A 20,896-nucleotide genomic window follows, 5' to 3' on the forward strand; every position below is an offset into this window, starting at 1 on the left:
AACAGGTTGACAAAACGGTGACAAAGTGTAACGTCTTGTTGAAACTACTGTACCCTTTGATCAACCGCCGGTCGTCATTGTCCCTGAAAAATAAGCTTGCTGTCTACAAGCAAATCATCCTCCCTGTGATCGAATATGGCATGCCGGTCTGGGAGAGCTGCGCTAAAACCCACCACCTCAAACTTCAACGGGTCCAAAACAAATTCCTGAGGATGATCCTCAACACCCCTCCCAGGACAAGAACATCCGAGGTCCACCGTCTGGCCGGAATAAAAACCTTACATGAACGCTTTGGTGAGTGTAAAGAAAAGTTTAGGGTCCGTTGCTTACACTCGGACCAACAAGCGCTTAGGGCGCTAGTTCCAATCTAGGTTATCAAATTTTTATTGTAAATATAAGTGTACATAGTAGTTAGGTTATCAAATTTAAAAAAACACTAGCGCCTCCTGAAGGCCGTCATGATACATTATATTTTAAAAATTAAGTCAAACATTATAATCATAATAATAACAATAATTGAAATTGAAGTTGGAGGGCCAACCGGCCGATCACTGTACATGTTAAAATTAATTGTAGAACCAAAAATGTTTTAAATAAAGAAGAATTTTACTACTACTACTACCCTAATCAAATTCCTAAGGTTTTTTCCTAAAGGGATTTTCAAATATATTCCTAAAACAGTGTCCGTATAGGTATTCTTATAGAAAAGATTTTCTATGAGTATTTTCTAAGGAATTCTTAAAGTAATTTTCAAAGGAATTCCTTTAAAAGGTTTCCATTGAATTAATGAGGAAATTCCCAAAAGACTCCGTAAAGGAATTTCCGAAGCAATTCCTAAAGTAATTTCCAAGGAAATTTCTGAAGGAACTTTTGAACAAATTTCGGAAAGAATTTCCGAAGAAATTCCCAAAATAAATTTTTAAGGGAATTCTTGGGGGAAGTTCTGAAAGAATTTATTAGGAAAATTCTAAATTAATTCTTTGAATTCCTTTCTCAAATTTTCTGAGAAATATCTTGAGGAATTTCCAAATGAATTTCTGGATTTATATCCGCAGTATTTTCCAATGAACTTATGTGCTGTGATGCGGCAATGTCCTAGTAGCTATTAGGATGATCTCCGCTCAAAATTCTTCACGCTGATTCACGCCGCCGCCGAACATTGCCTACGGCGTGACCTCGTCGACGCCGACGCCGCCGGTGTAAAAATTGCCTTACGCCACCGCCGTTCACAAATGCTTCGGCACACGGGTCTACAACCTCGGAGCAATTCGAGTCATCATTACTATATTTTATATTCATGATTCGCCTTGTGATTAAAACCATAAATAAAGAGACGTTAAGTGACTGGGTTGGCTCCTAAACTGGAATGTTCCTTTCAACAGGTTAGCCTGAGGCAATCCAATGGTCCTGAAAGCGGTCAGAGCCGTCAATGGTCTATTTTATATTCATACATCGCTTTCTGATCGAAAACCATGAACAAAAGCCGTCGAATGACTGGTTTTGGTACTAAAACTAAAAAAGTCCTTTCCAGAGATTCCTCTGGGGAAATCCGAAGGTCCTATAAGCGGTCAGAGTCGTCAATGATAAAAATTATAATTATTTTTGGCTTCCTGATTGAAAATAATGAAAAATGAGCTGTCGAATGACTGGTTTTGGTGCTAAAACTAATATGTCTCCTTCCACAGGTTCGCCGTGCGGCAATCCGCACTGCCCATGATTTCATAATTGACGTGACAACTATTGCACTTTTACATGTATTTCTAATAATTTAGGAACAAGCATCGCAAATTTCAAATATTTCAATTCGTAAGCACTTGAATAAGGCTGAGAACCAGCAACGTATCACTATTGCAGTGGTTTAATTACTTTAGAAAATAGAAAAAAAAACGATGAAGTTTTGAATGGTTGATACATCTGTGGGGAATAAAGCGAGACTCAATAAAGCATTCGCATTTTTTGGTTACATGGTGATAACGTATGTCTTATTTCATAATAAAAATTTAAAAAAAAATGGCTAAAATATTTTCAAATGACAATAATGAAAAAATAAGATACCAAATTCAAAATTCAATCGTAGTAGGTATTTAAAATGCTAGCTAAGGAAATGAGAAGAAATTCGAAATTCAATCTCAGTAGGCTCACAGATTGTTCGAATGGTGACATAGAATATAAATGAAGATCATTCAGTGTTCGTTTCTTAAGGCGGAAAGACGCTGATTGTTTATCGGCGTCCAAAGGCTATTTTTCACGGAGGAGGTAGACAAATCGTTTCGCTACAACAAGGTCAACTATGAAATCATGGGCAGCGTAGCTCCTGGAAACGGTTAGAGGCGTCAATGGTCCATTTTTTATTTATTTATATTTTTATTTATTTATCCTTTTGAACCTACCTCCGAAAAACTTGGAATATCTCCGAAATCTGATGGCCATAGTCTGTTCCATGGACATACCGTGATTTTTTTTGTGTAGTAGGTGCTACAAAACTACTACGCTGATGCTTAAAGAATCATATAATATATCGATGTTTTCCAGATATCAACTGTTATAGACTGTATTCATGCATGAACACAGATCTCATGGATTAATCCAAAAAAAATTCTTCCTCCCATAGGAATCGAGCCGAATTGATCAAACCGATGAGTCCGGACCACATCTTTGCCCATCTCTCGTTCAAGCGTTCCATCTGGACCGGAACCCATTCGGATGGATACGTGAACGAAGCAGCGAACACCATCAATTCTCGACCCTTATCCTGGGGAGTCCCACCGGTGCTGGTTAAGTCCACCCACTATGACAATGAAGCCCTGCTAACGTGAGTTGTATTCTATTTTGAACCTGCCTCAAATCATAGTTCGATGCGTGATCCTTGGTTTATTCACAGTGCATGCTCGCAGAAGCTCGCCGCTTGGAAGGACGAAAAGCGTAGCCTCAAAGAGAAGCACCACAAAAGCCTGTCCAGGCTGGCCGCCAAGGACAAGGAAAACCGTTCGGCCGCCGCCAGCAGAATGAAACAGAATCTTACAGATCAGTACAATTCAGGGAAGCAGAAGACTACATCCGATAAGAAACTCAGCGATAGCTCCGAAGGTAGCGGCATCGCCAAAGTTCGACGGAAAACTAGGTAATGCCCTTTTTTATATAACTATTATCTAACGAATATTTAAATCTAATTATTCTTCTAATTACCCCCAACAAGATCAACGCTCAACAAAATCGCCGAAAAGGCTGAAATCATCACTCACCTGTCCCGTAGTGCCCGTTCCGGTCAATCCCGTCGAATGGCGGTCGCAGCCGCTGCTAGTCTGTTCTCCTCTTCCGGTTCCCCACGGAAAGCCACAAGCACCAGCAATCTTCTAGGTCCGGTGTCCGGATCACAAACCCAACTGCTCGTATCGAGTCAATCGCTGAAAACGCCAATCCACACAGGCGCCAATAAGTTCAAAACCGGCGGAATTGTCGTGACGGCCGCCCAACCTCTGCACCACTCGAAGCAACGCAAAACCGCACAGGGACACCTCAGAGCCGTCCGGACACCGTCCAATAGCAACAACAACAACAACCAATCCTTTTCCACTTCACCGACCAAACTGCCCACGACGACCACAATCGATATTCAGCTGACCACACTCTGCTCCGAGACGGAATCTGAAAAGAACGTCAAAATCGTTAGCTCACAGAAGAAGCACAAAAAGAAGCACCGAATAGGCAACAGGGACAAATCGGCTTCCGGCGGACGGGCCCCGGTTTGACTGTTCCCCGTAGCAAAATTGGTTTTCCAAAATCGATAGTTTCAAAAGCAAGTGATTATCAATTTATGAAGTCTTGATTCCGAAAGTAGATCAAACCGAATCGGTCCAAAGGACCGGAAGTGCCCTTGTTGCCACTCAGCGCCTTATTTGTAGATTTGATAAATGAATAATAAATCAAAACATTTATGTTTGTCAGTGTGAGAAATAATTACTATTGAAGATAATGATAATAAATTCAACTAGCCAGAATATTTTCTTTTTCTTTTATCACACACCTTCACGGAATGATGACCACCGGTGGAATTACAGAAACTGAGACAAAAACGAAGAATCCTTTGCACACCTAAAAACACCCGCGGAGAAAAACACAACAAAAATTGATTTTTCCTTCGACGAACACTGCTGCACGCACGCACAAATCGACCGGAATTAGCAGCTGATGTGAATATTCTCTACCAGTATTCTCACTGACAGGTGGACAGGATCACGATGGAACGGAACAACGACAGCGGGAGATGAGAACACGGATTTTTGCAGCGCGCAGAATAATTTCTTTCACTATCAGTGGGTGGTGATTGGTGGAAGGCGGACAGACAAACAGTCGCGTTGAAGGCGAACGAGGAATCAAAACAAAGACGAAAATGCGACACCTGACTGAACGGGTGAAGGGCTGCCATCTGCTGTTTTATCTATTCAACATCAGTGGCTCTCAACTTCACCGCGGAGAATGAATAAAAATAAACCCGCAAAATAAAATACCACCCGAATAAAATAAACCATAAAAAAACCAGATAAATCCACCTTTATAGCGGTGATAGTTCCTGTTGACTGCACTGCCAAAAATATCTATATAAGGTGCCCGCCAGAGTAGACGCGACGTGCTATGCGACGCGACGCGACTCACGTAAAAGAATAATCATTATCAACAGGCTGTCAAATTGCACTGTTGCGTCGCGTCGCATCGCACGTCGCGTTTACTCTGGCATCGCCCTAAGATGTATGTGTCGCCGTTATAAATTTTTGCAATTAGGGTCTCGCCGACATTTCTCACCAACACGAACGCAGGTTCGTGGTTGCAAACAAGCCCATTTGATTTTGCCGTGACAGCTGCTCGTGGTTGCAAACAAACTCAGTAAAAGTGTGAGTGAAACGTGCGTGTACGTACACGATCGCTGAAAGCCTAATAGCTCCACCCTATAGACTACTAAAAATCCACACATATTTATTGGCAAAAATCCATAGATTTGACTTATGATGTATATCAGCGCACACATAATCATTCTCCACGCGAACTACTAATAAAGTATATATCCAAATAAACATTATGTGTGGTCTCGAATTAGCAATTATTTAATTTATGTGTGGTTCTATATCGATTATATTAGGGTGGAGCTGTTGCAAAAATCTATATCGGCGACACATCTGATATAGATATTTTTGGCAGTGTAATATTTATAATCGATATAGAACCACACAACGTTATAAATTAAATAACTCTCGCTTAACTTTTCAAAAGGGCCTAAGTAACATTTTTTTATGAATTAATTTGAATACAGTATCCCTCCGCTTACCCGGACCTCGTTAATCCGACGACTCGTTAGTCCGGATCTCGCTTATTCGGAATTGGGTTGTTTAGCTCAGAAAAATATCGAATTTTTGGTACTTTAACATAAAGAGCATGCTTTTCTGAACTCCAACATATTTTTATTTTGTTTGTAAACCTTTTATTTACATATCTATACAGCAAACAATAAGCCATTTAAATCGATAGAATGACACTAACATCCATAGAATGACAGTTAGCCCATGCAGCATAAGAACAAATATTTAGTCCCATATGAATTTAAAATGCAAATTAAAAATTCTTGTGATTATAGTAATGCACAGTGGTTTAACAGAGAACAAAATATTTATTGGACTAGTCGTGTGGAGAGTTCAAAATGGAATGAACAGAATTTTCTATTTAGTTTTAATCAATAGGTTGCTAAGGTAGTGTTGAAGAGAACCAATGGTAGCTTGGACTCCGATTACAATATCAACACCCCCTCTCAATCAGTCAACCCGAGCGATTTTCGAAGTTCTTGAAACCGGCTATTATCGAGTGCTTTAGTAAAAACGTCTGCTAATTGTTTGTTTGATGGAACCGATTGAATTTTGATATTCCCTTTGACAACATGATCTCGCAGGAAGTGGTGCTTCACATCAATGTGTTTAGCCCTTTTGCATTCAATGTTCTTTGCCATAGCTATACATCCGTGGTTATCTTCATATATTGTGAATGGTTCATTCGATGATATGATCTTCAAATCTGTAAGAATTCCTTCTGAGGTCCTGTTACTCGTATATTCAAGCTTGATGTTTTTCGTGCCTTTCAGGTAACGAGCAATCCTTTTCAGAGCTTGAAAATGGGGATCTCCTGGATTCTGTTGATATCTTCCAAGGTATCCGACAGCATAGCTGATATCCGGTCTGACACATAGCATCGTGTACATCATACTCCCCAGCAGCTCCCTATAAGGATGTGTGGTTGAATTTCTATCTTTAGCGCTTAACTGACATCCTTTCTCCATTGGAGTCTTCGCCGGATTACAATCTTGCAGTCCGAACTTGACTAGAATGCGATTGATCCCAGCTTCATGCGAAAGGTGCAGTTTTCCTTCCGTTCTATTGTAATTTATCTTTATACCCAGAAAACAGTTGACTTCACCACAATCAGTCATTTGGAATTCTTTGCTCAACATCTTCTTAGCTTCCAATACAAATTTGAGTTCATCTCCGAAAATTAACACGTCATCGACATATATTATTATATAAATGTTGCCTTGCTTATTTGACTTGGTATATAGACAATAATCATGTTGCGATCGTAGAAATCCATTTGCCAGCAGTATTTCGTTGAGCTTATTATTCCAGCAACGGGGACTTTGCTTCAACCCATAAAGCGATTTTCTAAGCTTGCACACCAAGTTTGACTCTGCTTTTACGCCATCTGGAACTGCTAAATAAACATCTTCTTCGAGATCGCCGTACAGGAAGGCAGTCTTGACATCCAGTTGTTGAATGTTCATCTTCCGTTGAACAGCTACTGATAGGACGGTCCGAATTGTTGCCAGTCTTGCTACAGGTGCGTAGGTTTCACCATAGTCCAAGCCAGCCTTTTGTTGGAACCCCTTGGCTACGAGACGGCCTTTGTAGCGGACAGGGTTTCCGTCTTCGTTTTCCTTGATACGAAAAATCCATTTGGTTTTGATAGGCTTTATTCCTTTGGGACACTCTTCCAGACTCCAAACATTGTTTTTCTTAAGGGATTCCAATTCTTCCTTCACAGCTAGAAGCCAAAACGTTTCACCCGGACGTCCGAAGATTTCATCATACGATTCGGGAACATCGATAGGATACGTGGATATTGTTCCAATGTCTGTAGGTGAATATTGTACGGCAGAAAATATACGTCCAGTCAAGAAATCTTTAAACTTACCAGGGAGTCTGCGCTCCCGTTCGCTGTGCCTCGTGGTTTCCATATCAAGGTTTGAACCAAGTTCTTGTTGCGAAGGGAGCGCTGCTGGTATTGAAGGTCCAGGGATGAATTCATCTTCTTCGGATTCATCATCGGTCAAAAGCATCGCACCGGAGCCGGCATGATCAGCGTTCTCCCCTTCTTGCTCGGGCCTTGGTGCAGTTGGAATTTCGTTTTGGATTTGATCATTGATTTCTAAATTCAGATCGTATGGAACCACAATTAAAGGAGTCTTCGATTGTTTCTTATCAGCGTACGGAAAAGATAATTCATCGAATTTAACATCCCTGGATATGAACAGCTGCCTTGATTCAATGTTCCATAGTCGGTAGCCATTTGGTGCATAGCCGACCATTACTGCAACTTTGCTCTTCGGATCAAGCTTTCTCCTTTGTTGCGACGGTATCCATGCATAAGCTTTGCATCCAAACACTCGAAGCTTCGTCAAATCCGGTTTTTCACTCATCCAAAGCTCGGCAGGGGTTTTTCGGTCAACGATAGCACGTGTTGGACTTCTGTTAATTAGGTAAACTGAAGCAAGTACCGCTTCGCCCCACATAGATTTAGGAACACTTGATTCCACCAACATCGAACGCACTTTCTCAATTATGGTCCTATTTAATCTTTCGGCTACTCCATTCTGCTGAGGTGTATAAGCGGCTGTAGTTTCAAGTTGTATGCCTTTTTCTTCGTAGTACCGTTTTTGATTATTAGAACAATATTCAATAGCATGACCCATTGCTGCAGTTGCCATTGCCTCGTAACAACGAAATGTCTCAAAGACTTCAGACTTTGCCTTGACTAGGTAAACAACTGCAAAATGCGTAAAATCGTCTACAAATGACACAAAATACCGCGATCCATCCATGGCTACAGGAGTGATTGGACCGCAAACATCCGAATGGATTCTTTCTAGCGGACGAAAAGTGCGAGGTCGGGTGCCATTAAACGGTTCACGGCATTGCTTCTCAAAAACACAAGCATCACACATTTCCAGTTTACCATTCAGCCTTGAAATGCCTGTAACCATATCGAATTTGACCAGCGCTTCTAAATTACCACTTCCAATGTGGCCTAACCGACGATGCCAAAGATTGATGTCTTGCATAGCACACAAGTTTGCAAATCCGTCAACCGAGTAGAACATATCGAGTTCGTAGAAATCACCTCTAAGCGGACATCTTGCGATCACCGAGTTTTCATGCTTAATTTCTCCTACTTTAGGTCCAAAATTTACCATCACACCGGCCTTGGTCATCCGCTTGACTGATAACAAATTAGCTCGAAGATTCGGTACAAACAGCTCGTCGTAAATGGTCATTTTCACACCTTGACGATTAACTCCACAAATAGTACCTTTATACCATGCGGTCATTGACTGGTCATTCTTCGCCACACCGATTACGACAGGTTCATCTAACTTCTTTAATGACTTGAACACTTTCTTTTCGTTTGCAAGATGATGACTCGCCCCGGAATCTAGCTTGAATGTCACAATACTACGTCGGGTATCCTCAGCTCCATTTACTCCAACCATGAATGCAACAGCCTTGTTATTCGTAATTACGTTAGCTTCCGCTTGCAACTTGACACGACAATCTTTCGCCATATGGCCCTTCTTCTGGCACCTGTTGCATTTTCCGTTGAACTTCCGTGGCTTCTGCTTGAATCCAGCGAAGGCTGCAGGTTTCTCTTCACCCGTATCCACCATTCTATCGGACTTTTTCAGTTCTTCAGCCATCAATCGTTCGCGTACAACATCCAGAGTTAACTGCTTTTCTCCTAGGTTCTCCAACGCCGTTACAAGTGGGTCATAGGATTCAGGCAATGTTACAAATAACTGCGACACCATGTCGGCTTCCTCCAACTTTGCGCCAGCTGACTTGAGTTGTCTCACCAGCTCGTCGAACACCTTCAAATGATCCTTGATCAACGATCCTTCTTGAGCCTTGCGAGTTGCTTCCGAACAAATGTTTGAGACGACACCGACTTCTTCGCATAAACGTTTTCCAAAACGGTCCAAATTTCCTTTGCTGTAGTCTTCTCGCGTATCAGATCCAGGAGGTCGTCGTGAATGAAGGAAATAATTACGTTCGCAGCCTTATTGTTCATTTTTTCAAATTTTGCTTGGTCTTCCGCAGCTGCTGGTGCATCCTGGATTATCGCATCTAACAGCTCAACGGACTTTAAATAACGCTCCACCCGAAATTTCCAATTTTCATACCCAATCCCGGAAAACGGAACCCATAACCTCTTGTGATTAGTAATGCACAGTGGTTTAACAGAGAACAAAATATTTATTGGACTAGTCGTGTGGAGAGTTCAAAATGGAATGAACAGAATTTTCTATTTAGTTTTAATCAATAGGTTGCTAAGGTAGTGTTGAAGAGAACCAATGGTAGCTTGGACTCCGATTACAATATCAACAAAAATAGTTCCGGGGCTCCAAAGATTCTGAAAAATTGGGGTTAGGCTCAGGCTTTTTGAAATATCCTATGAATAACGATTCAAAGAAGCTACTGACCATCAACACGCACAAAGGGCTCTTTAAATTCAATCGTCTTGCTCCAGGGGTGAAATCTGCGCCATGAGCATTCCAGCGATTGATCGACAGCATGATTGCCGACATTCCAGGCATTCGCTCCTCCATAGATGGCGCAATAGTTTTCGGTACTACCTGGGAGGCGCACGCAGAGTCGCTCAACAAGCTGCTGATTCGACTTGAGCAGTATGGATTCCATGTCAAGGCGGAGAAATGTAAGTTTTTCCAGACTGAACTTTGCTATCTAGGTCACATCGTGGATCGTCATGGTATTCGCCCGGATCCAGTGAAGCTGCAAGCAATCGACAAAATTCCAGCACCAACCAACGTGACCGAACTGCGCTCATTTTTCGGGGCCGTCAACTACTACGGTAGGTTTGTGCGCAACACCCATGAGCTAAGACAACCGCTTGACCAGCTACTAAAGAAGGGTGTCAAGTGTCAGTGGAACGACCGATGTCAGCAGTCGTTTAAAAAGTTCAAAGCGATTCTACAGTACGAGCTTTTATTGACGCACTACGATCCGACGCTGCCTATCATCGTTGCAGCAGCTACCTCCAACACTGGTATTGGTGCGGTGATCCTGCACAAATTTGCGGATGGCATACTGAAAGCCGTTCAACACGCTTCTCGTTCACTCACACCCACCGAGCAAGGTTATGGTCAACCGGAGAAAGAAGCATTGGCGTTTGTCTACGCGGTGACAAAGTTTCATAAATTCAATTCAATTGGGACGACACTTCACTTAGCAGACTGACCACAAACCACTTCGCTAATTATGCTCAATTACGATTTAGACATCCAACACATTTCTTCCAACGACTTCGGTTGCGCAGACATGCTGTCCCGGCTTATCGACCGTACTTCTCGACCGGAAGAGGAATACGTCGCAGCAGTAATCAACCTGGAAGAAGACATAGTGAGTATCATTAACGACTCATTAGACAAACTTCCAGTGGCATTCACAGCATTACAACATGCGACGAAGAAGAGCACCGTTCTACAATTTGTGTCCAAATTCATCGAGGAAGGTTGTCCACGGGATTCGAAGTCGATCACAAACCCAGATCTCTTGCCGTACTACAATTGGCGGGACTCGCTCAGCATCGTCAATGGCTACGTGATGCTACACGACCGTGTAGCAGTTCCTCACCAGTTCCAGAGAAAAATCTTGAGACAGTTACATCAGGGCCACCCGAGAGTGGTTCGCATGAAGGCAATTGCTCGCAGTTTCGCCTACTGGCCCGGCATTGACATCGAAATTGAAGAATTCGTGCGCAACTGCAGTCCCTGCTGCATAGCCGGAAAAGCACCGGTCAAAACGACGCTTGAGTCGTGGCCTGCACCGTCGAAGCCATGGTCTAGAATACACATCGACTAAGCCAGACCTGTCGGTGGCGTGTATTTTCTGGTCGTGATGGATCCGTTCTCCAAGTGGCCGGAAGTTTTCGCAACCAGAACGACAACAGCAAGCACCACTTCGCTACATTTGGTATACCGGAAACCATCGTTTCGGACAATGGTCCTCAGTTCGCAGGGCATGATTTCCGGATTTTCTGTCAAAACCTAGGTATACAACATCCTCGGACAGTGCCGCGTATCATCCGCAATCCAACGAATTAGCTGAACGTTTCGTTGATACGATAAAGAGGAGCCTTCGAAAAATTCGTTCGGGGGGAGAATCACTAGACGATGCATGGCGAACGTTTTTGCAAGTCTATCGTACAACTCCGACCAGCGACCTCGACGGAAAATCACCAGCAGAAGTATTGTTCGGAAGGCGTATACGAACAGTTTTGTCACTCCTGCTCCCACAGTCTGGCTGCCGTAGTCCGTTGACGAGAAAATCTAAAAGACAAAATGAATCGTTTAATCAGAAGCACGGTGCCATTGCGAAGATGTTTCAACCCGGTGACTCTGTCTATGCACAAGTACACCAAGCCAATTCCTGGCAATGGGAATCAGCTACCGTAATCGAACGCATCGGGAAGGTCAACTACTATGTTTTCCTGGTGGACAGACAACGGTTGATCCGCTCACACGCAAACCAATTGTAGAAACGCGCGGCTGATCCAGTCCGAAAGGATTCTACACCACTTTCCATCTTCGTGGATGAGTTCGGGTTATCCAGTCCTACTCCGGTACGCGATCCAGTTCCTGCTCCAGAGAGTCCCGTGGTACCTGCTGCATCCGAAAGAGATTCTGGCGAATCGAAATACTTCTCTGAGGTCGATTTTGAAGAAGAGCCAATACTAGAACCAACTGTCAACAACAAACCAAAACGAAACAGTGCGGCTACCAGCAAGATTCGAGCCGTACTATTTGAAAGGGGGAAGATGTTAGGTGTGATCGTAGCACACCATGCTAAATTTAAACTTTAAATTGATTACCATAGCAACGTAATTTTTAATCTTAGCAACCTGCGAGTTGCCCGAGCCTAACTCGATCTCTTTTGCATTTAGCCGTGGTCTAGTGAAGACGCAATAGAATTAGTTATTCCGTAATTAGTAAAACCACACACCCGAAACACAACATGAAGCATTTGATGAGTGTGATTGCTCTACGCATGCGGTCGCGTGTACTCAGACGACTAATGACATTGTACATCGAATGAGTAATGAGTAGACGAATCTCCTCTGTCCTACACACTTAAATTGATAATTTCAGCTCGGTAATTTTTTTTACTGGTTTTATCCTGTAAAAACTAAGTTATACTGGAAGCTCGGTTAATAGTTGAAAAATTACTGACAACTGTAATATTATTCACCGAACCCTCTGTAAAATGAAATGTCAAAAATGTCAACAACCGAGCTTCTCGGTTTTTATAGATATTTTTATATTTTTACCGTGTTCTGTAATCAATTTTACCAACGTCGTTAAAATTTAAACCAAGTTCTCAGTTAGCAGTCATCTTTCGTGATACTTTAGAAAGCGCCATTTTTTTAAACATCTCCTCGTGTTCCAAAGGAAAGAAGGGCGAGCAAAACTACTAGATACTTTTTTCTGTTTTTAATCGAAGGAATTTTCAGCCCTATAGGATGGCTCACCTCTTAACAATACTAGATACGAATGATTATAAATAATCAACGTTTTGTGTGGTAAGTAATACGATTAGGCAGTAACTTCAAATCATAGATTTTCACGAGTTTTTTTTTAAATTATATTTTCAGCAGTGGCTAAATTTTCCCCGATGTTGCATTTAACACTTACGAAGGGCGTAACGCCCCGCCGAATTTCCAGTTTTTCACCTAGATCGGAGTTTGTTTTCAAAGAACCGGGATTTGCGGAACGTGCATATACGTACAACGGACAACGTTTATGAACAAAACAGTATGTGCAATAAAACATGTTCAATTTACCATTTGTTTTTATTCTTTACGACAAAATTGAAAAAAAAAACAAAATTGCAATTCGTTCGGTATTTTTTTACGGGAGCACCGCTAAAAAAGTACCGAAAAACTGTAAAAAGAAGTACTGAGAAATCAGCAAAACTGATTTTTTAACAGGTAAACGAGCAGGTGAATAACCGAAATGCTCGGTACTGTTTTACCGATTGCTCAGTTGATTTTACAGAACATTTCGGTAAATTTTGACATTTCATCGAATAAAATACAGTACCGAGGACTCGGTTATCGATGTGGTTTACCGAGCTGACTACCGAGAGCTCAGCTGTTGAGAATTCGGTAAACTGATAACCGAGCTCGGCAAAAAAAATTAAGTGTGTACCTTAGGTGCCTGGCACTTTTGACCAGTGTACTTTGCATTTGCAAAGTATGTGCGGCGCTGATAGATATTGACCGATTCAATAATCATAGGTTTTATGTAAAAATGTATTGATTTTTCCATGAGATCCGCACATATAATTCATGACAAAAATAATTCGTCCCTTTGTTTGTCCCGCGTTTTCAAATGTTTTCAATCATCAAAAGTTTTGGTTTGAAGCAAAGATGTAATAATTGCACAGTAATTTAATGCTTCATTAAGTTCATTAAGACTTAATGCTGTTACATTTATTAGGTTCTGCAGCATGACGTCACGAATAAATTCGGTCCTCGTCGAATGAACTTTTTTGGCAGTTCACTAGTACTTTCCACTGACTCCGACACGGTTCGAGTTCGTGATTGGTTGGCTGCCCCCGAGTTCAACGCGAAGTACTACTAATCAGTCATCAGTTTGAGGTTAGATACAGACGCTGCAGAACCTAATGTACACTGAGCTCAATTACCATCTAAATTTTATATGCAACGCACATACATATTTGCAATCAAGCTTTGCAAATAGTTTCTATTAATCTTGCACATAAAACTTGAAAACTTGGAGACTCTTTAATTCTATGTGCAACGTACATATAAAATGAATGCATATCAAATATACTATAATGTGCTTTTCCAATATATTTTAAATGCAGCTGCAAATATTATGCATGCGGTTTGCTTTATAGACCAAATGCATTGTTATCTTTTTACCCTTCTTACACCCTAAGAAGGGTATAAAGATCGCTTGAAAAACCGACTTTTTATCCGAGGCTCGGAGACCCAAGTCGTATATACCAATCAACTCAGCTCGACGAACTGAGCACATGTATGTATGTGTGTGTGTGTGTGTGCGCGTGTGTGCGTGTGTGCGTATGTGTGTGCGTTACAAAAATCTCACATCAAGATCTCAGCCGTCCGTGGACCGATTTGCACGATTTTAACACTAAACGAAAGCTATGACTTTGTCATTGTACAAGTTCAATTTTTTTGCAATCGGACATTTGGTTCCAGAGATATGTGAGAAATACGAACATGAAGTGTATTTTCAGAAAACTAACAAAATACTGTCACATGAATATCTCAGCCGTCTGTAAACCAATTTGCATGATTTTATCTTTAAACGAAAGCTATGACTTTGCCATTGAACCCATTGTATTTTGTTTTTGCAATTAGACATTGGGTTCCGGAGATATCTCTGAAATACGAACATAAAGCATTAGACGCATCAACTTCACACATTGGTAAAATATGTCCCATCAAGATCTCAGTCGTCCTTGGACCAATTTGTGCGATTTTATCTTTAAACGAAAGCTATGTTTTTGTCATTGGACCCATTCATTTTTTCTGCAATCGGAAATTCGGTTTCAGAGATATCTGTGAAATACGAATATGAGACATATTTTCAGACTACTAATGAAGAATTGTCACACCAATATCTCAGCCGTCTATGACCTGATTTGAACTCTTTCGGGCTTAAACAGAAGCTGTAATATTGCCATTTAAGGCGGCAAATCAAATCTGCAGCCTTTTTGTATTTTTTAAAAATTGTTAAATTTCCAGAAATTGTAACAAGCCCCACGTTACAATTATTTTATAACAACATAAAGATTAACTATCAACATGAAACAAATAACAAATTAAAATAATGCACGTTCTCTCTTGGTGCCCTGAGAGAGAGGGCTAGGTGGTGCCCACTACGGGAAATGCCGAGGTTTCATATGAGATTTTGGTCCATCAGCCAAATCCCGCATGTATGTATATTTTTATTGCGTATTGCGCTTTTTGTCTACAGCAATTAGTTTGCTGTATTCATAGCTGAGCCTTTGTTCAGGATTCTTATCCTATTTGGGCACCCCCAATTAATTTGTGCCAAGTGGCACCTGCAATATAAAGTCTGTGTCTGGGGATTTCTCTATTTATAATTTTAATTGCCTAACTTCAGGCCCAAATACAGAACATTCAAGAGTGGGACATACACATATCCACTAAAACACTTGTCACTAACATGTAAGATAAAATGAACCGTAACAAAATATCCTTTTTACCCTTCTTACACCCTAAGAAGGGTATAAAGATCGCTTGAAAAACCGACTTTTTATCCGAGGCTCGGAGACTCAAGTCGTATATACCAATCAACTCAGCTCGACGAACTGGGCACATGTATGTATGTGTGTGTGCGTGTGTGCGTGTGTGCGTGTGTGCACACTTAATTCGAGAACTTCAGCTCGGTAATATTTTTTACAGATTTTACCCGGTAATCATGAATTTCAACCGAGAAGTCAGTTAATTTTGGGAAATTTACAATGTTTTGTAAACAAAATTACCGACCTCCCAGCAATACATCAAAATTACAGAAAATCGGTAAAATAGGTAACCGAGCTGCTCCGTTCAACAAATTCTGATGCTATTTGTCAAAAAATATACCGAGAACTCAGTGAAACAAAATGAACTTTGCTGAACGTACGGTTATGCTTTTTCCGAGTTCAGTATACACCAGATTTACATGATGCTCAATGTAGCGCCATATTGAACATTTATTTTCCTTCGGTTTTGTGCGTGATTTGTTTGATCAAATAAAATGTTTGAAATTGATAAGAAGAAATTAAATATAATTTATATGCATCATAAATATATGGGTAAGTAAAAGCGATCCAATTTTCAGCCAGAAAAAATTGAAATAGAAACACAATATCTTGAATTTTCAGAAAATTGGGAGAGGAAGCCAGCATTCTGCTTGTCCAAAGCTTCATGTCGCCAACCACGCAGTTCAAGGATTAGGCGGACGCCTAATCAATTTTCTCGCAATGGATCCACGTGAGCACCGCAGTACCCGACGGAATTCATTGAGGTAGCCGCACACCTCGGGAACCGAAAAACCCGTACCATTTAAAATACGTGAAGCAAAAAACCGATGGAAAATTTTCGCAAAGCATGTGGCTTTGTTTTAGAACAATTTTCACCGAGTCGGTTTGTAAAATTCTTGGAGAAATCATTATTTATAAATAAATAAATCAACATCTGTATATCAATCGAAAATTTGTTTTTACGTTTTTTTTTCACCAATGTGGAAAACAAATGTTGAATTACATTTTGTTCGGTAATCTTCATAACAGTGGTCGGTATTCTATTTACAAGTTGATCCGCATTTTCTTACCGAGCGCTCAGTAGCGGTTACAGATCTGCTCGGTATTTTTTGACATTTCAGTAACGAAAGTACAAGCCGAGGACTCGGTAAAGGATTCAACTTTTTACTGACCAGACTGCCGAGAGCTCAGCTGTTGAGAAATCGGTAATTCATTTACCGAGCTCGTTAGATTAAATTAAGTGTGTGCGTATGTGTGTGCGTTACAAAAATCTCACATCAAGATCTCAGCCGTCCGTGGACCGATTTGCACGATTTTAACACTAAACGAAAGCTATGACTTTGTCATTGTACAAGTTCAATTTTTTTTTGCAATCGGACATTTGGTTCCAGAGATATGTGAGAAATACGAACATGAAGTGTATTTTCAGAAAACTAACAAAATACTGTCACATGAATATCTCAGCCGTCTGTAAACCAATTTGCATGATTTTATCTTTAAACGAAAGCTATGACTTTGCCATTGAACCCATTGTATTTTGTTTTTGCAATTAGACATTGGGTTCCGGAGATATCTCTGAAATACGAACATAAAGCATTAGACGCATCAACTTCACACATTGGTAAAATATGTCCCATCAAGATCTCAGTCGTCCTTGGACCAATTTGTGCGATTTTATCTTTAAACGAAAGCTATGTTTTTGTCATTGGACCCATTCATTTTTTCTGCAATCGGAAATTCGGTTTCAGAGATATCTGTGAAATACGAATATGAGACATATTTTCAGACTACTAATGAAGAATTGTCACACCAATATCTCAGCCGTCTATGACCTGATTTGAACTCTTTCGGGCTTAAACAGAAGCTGTAATATTGCCATTTAAGGCGGCAAATCAAATCTGCAGCCTTTTTGTATTTTTTAAAAATTGTTAAATTTCCAGAAATTGTAACAAGCCCCACGTTGGGCGCCAGTGTAACAAGCCCCACGTTACAATTATTTTATAACAACATAAAGATTAACTATCAACATGAAACAAATAACAAATTAAAATAATGCACGTTCTCTCTTGGTGCCCTGAGAGAGAGGGCTAGGTGGTGCCCACTACGGGAAATGCCGAGGTTTCATATGAGATTTTGGTCCATCAGCCAAATCCCGCATGTATGTATATTTTTATTGCGTATTGCGCTTTTTGTCTACAGCAATTAGTTTGCTGTATTCATAGCTGAGCCTTTGTTCAGGATTCTTATCCTAATTGGGCACCCCCAATTAATTTGTGCCAAGTGGCACCTGCAATATAAAGTCTGTGTCTGGGGATTTCTCTATTTATAATTTTAATTGCCTAACTTCAGGCCCAAATACAGAACATTCAAGAGTGGGACATACACATATCCACTAAAACACTTGTCACTAACATGTAAGATAAAATGAACCGTAACAAAATATCCTTTTTACCCTTCTTACACCCTAAGAAGGGTATAAAGATCGCTTGAAAAACCGACTTTTTATCCGAGGCTCGGAGACTCAAGTCGTATATACCAATCAACTCAGCTCGACGAACTGGGCACATGTATGTATGTGTGTGTGCGTGTGTGCGTGTGTGCGTGTGTGCACACTTAATTCGAGAACTTCAGCTCGGTAATATTTTTTACAGATTTTACCCGGTAATCATGAATTTCAACCGAGAAGTCAGTTAATTTTGGGAAATTTACAATGTTTTGTAAACAAAATTACCGACCTCCCAGCAATACATCAAAATTACAGAAAATCGGTAAAATAGGTAACCGAGCTGCTCCGTTCAACAAATTCTGATGCTATTTGTCAAAAAATATACCGAGAACTCAGTGAAACAAAATGAACTTTGCTGAACGTACGGTTATGCTTTTTCCGAGTTCAGTATACACCAGATTTACATGATGCTCAATGTAGCGCCATATTGAACATTTATTTTCCTTCGGTTTTGTGCGTGATTTGTTTGATCAAATAAAATGTTTGAAATTGATAAGAAGAAATTAAATATAATTTATATGCATCATAAATATATGGGTAAGTAAAAGCGATCCAATTTTCAGCCAGAAAAAATTGAAATAGAAACACAATATCTTGAATTTTCAGAAAATTGGGAGAGGAAGCCAGCATTCTGCTTGTCCAAAGCTTCATGTCGCCAACCACGCAGTTCAAGGATTAGGCGGACGCCTAATCAATTTTCTCGCAATGGATCCACGTGAGCACCGCAGTACCCGACGGAATTCATTGAGGTAGCCGCACACCTCGGGAACCGAAAAACCCGTACCATTTAAAATACGTGAAGCAAAAAACCGATGGAAAATTTTCGCAAAGCATGTGGCTTTGTTTTAGAACAATTTTCACCGAGTCGGTTTGTAAAATTCTTGGAGAAATCATTATTTATAAATAAATAAATCAACATCTGTATATCAATCGAAAATTTGTTTTTACGTTTTTTTTTCACCAATGTGGAAAACAAATGTTGAATTACATTTTGTTCGGTAATCTTCACAACAGTGGTCGGTATTCTATTTACAAGTTGATCCGCATTTTCTTACCGAGCGCTCAGTAGCGGTTACAGATCTGCTCGGTATTTTTTGACATTTCAGTAACGAAAGTACAAGCCGAGGACTCGGTAAAGGATTCAACTTTTTACTGACCAGACTGCCGAGAGCTCAGCTGTTGAGAAATCGGTAATTCATTTACCGAGCTCGTTAGATTAAATTAAGTGTGTGCGTATGTGTGTGCGTTACAAAAATCTCACATCAAGATCTCAGCCGTCCGTGGACCGATTTGCACGATTTTAACACTAAACGAAAGCTATGACTTTGTCATTGAACGAGTTCAATTTTTTTTGCAATCGGACATTTGGTTACAGAGATATGTGAGAAATACGAACATGAAGTGCATTTTCAGAAAACTAACATAATAATGTCACATGAATATCTCAGCCGTCTGTAAACCAATTTGCATGATTTTATCTTTAAACGAAAGATATGACTTTGCCATTTAACCCATTGTATTTTGTTTTTGCAATTAGACATTGGGTTCCGGAGATATCTCTGAAATACGAACATAAAGCATTAGACGTATCAACTTCACACATTGGTAAAATATGTCCCATCAAGATCTCAGTCGTCCTTGGACCGATTTGTGCGATTTTATCTTTAAACGAAAGCTATGTTTTTGTCATTGGACCCATTCATTTTTTTCTGCAATTGGAAATTCGGTTTCAGAGATATCTGTGAAATACGAATATGAGACATATTTTCAGACTACTAATGAAGAATTGTCACACCAATATCTCAGCCGTCTATGACCCGATTTGAACTCTTTCGGGCTTAAACAGAAGCTGTAATATTGCCATTTAAGGCGGCAAATCAAATCTGCAGTCTTTTTGTATTTTTTAAAAATTGTTAAATTTTCAGAAATATCCCTTTTTACCCTTCTTACACCCTAAGAAGGGTATAAAGATCGCTTGAAAAACCGACTTTTTATCCGAGGCTCGGAGACCCAAGTCGTATATACCAATCAACTCAGCTCGACGAACTGAGCACATGTATGTATGTGTGTGTGTGTGTGTGTGTGCGTATGTGTGTGCGTAACAAAAATCTCACATCAAGATCTCAGCCGTCCGTGGACCGATTTGCACGATTTTTTATTTTGAAATCGATAAAAGCATGATAATATCAGTTATTTTATATTCAATTGAAGGTCATATGCATAGAAATTGTAATATGCACTGGGCACACACAACCATTCAAAAGTGTAAGAAGGGTTGCGTTCACTGTAGGTGGATTAAGTCGGGTTTTATTATAAAATTAAATCTTCAAAAAAGACAAAAAGCAAATTGTATTCAAATAATGGTTTATTTTTACAGTGATCGTTCACTAATTGGGGCACGACCACACCCCAACTAGCGAATGCCGTTCGCTAATTGGGGCGTTTTGACAAGCGTCTTTGTTGTTTACTTTTTGCATTGAACAAAGGAAAATTTTACGCGCCACAAAATATCGATCCCGCCAAACACGCCAAACGTCAACGCGTTTTTGACATCAAATTCTGACGTTTAGCTGCTTTTTAATTGGGTTTCGCCCCAATTAGCGAACCCCCAACTAAAAAGCGCCCCAACTAGAAAAAACCCAATTAGCGAACGTTCACTGTATTTGCTGCTTGAAAAATTGTATTCACTATTTGAGTGCGGATGTGAGTAATGTTGCCAGAGCGGAGAAGGAATTGGCCCAGA

General features: G+C 40.4%; 4 protein-coding genes across 9 annotated transcripts in view; 3 read left to right on the plus strand and 1 right to left on the minus strand.

Annotated features, from left to right (window-relative positions):
- LOC134207793 (glutamine-dependent NAD(+) synthetase) overlaps positions 1-3,382 on the minus strand; it is a 363,415-nt gene extending 360,033 nt beyond the window's left edge. Inside the window, exon 1 of one of the 2 annotated variants that reach the window (XM_062683709.1) lies at positions 3,243-3,382. The gene's annotated coding sequence lies outside the window, so the exon portion shown is untranslated. The remainder of the gene's footprint in view (positions 1-3,242) is intronic. The other variant, XM_062683708.1, reaches the window with a different exon arrangement.
- Positions 1-3,998, plus strand: part of LOC134207791 (cytosolic carboxypeptidase 2-like) — a 277,167-nt gene extending 273,169 nt beyond the window's left edge. For all 5 annotated transcript variants that reach the window (XM_062683701.1, XM_062683700.1, XM_062683704.1 and 2 more), the window contains exons 15-17: positions 2,612-2,812; positions 2,882-3,121; positions 3,197-3,998. In XM_062683701.1, the coding sequence (XP_062539685.1) occupies positions 2,612-2,812; positions 2,882-3,121; positions 3,197-3,749 (994 nt within the window). In that variant the 3' untranslated portion in view covers positions 3,750-3,998. The remainder of the gene's footprint in view (positions 1-2,611; positions 2,813-2,881; positions 3,122-3,196) is intronic.
- A 5,883-nt stretch (positions 3,999-9,881) lies between these two features.
- Positions 9,882-10,565, plus strand: LOC134207497 (uncharacterized). The gene has a single exon (XM_062683207.1). The coding sequence runs from the start codon at positions 9,882-9,884 to the stop codon at positions 10,563-10,565; it is 684 nt and encodes a 227-aa protein (XP_062539191.1).
- Positions 10,566-10,586: 21 nt separating this feature from the next.
- On the plus strand, positions 10,587-11,189 carry LOC134207498 (uncharacterized protein K02A2.6-like). The gene has a single exon (XM_062683208.1). The coding sequence runs from the start codon at positions 10,587-10,589 to the stop codon at positions 11,187-11,189; it is 603 nt and encodes a 200-aa protein (XP_062539192.1).
- The last annotated feature ends 9,707 nt before the right edge of the window (positions 11,190-20,896 follow it).

Source organism: Armigeres subalbatus, chromosome 1, assembly GCF_024139115.2.
Source record: "Armigeres subalbatus isolate Guangzhou_Male chromosome 1, GZ_Asu_2, whole genome shotgun sequence".
Lineage (NCBI taxonomy): Eukaryota > Metazoa > Arthropoda > Insecta > Diptera > Culicidae > Armigeres > Armigeres subalbatus.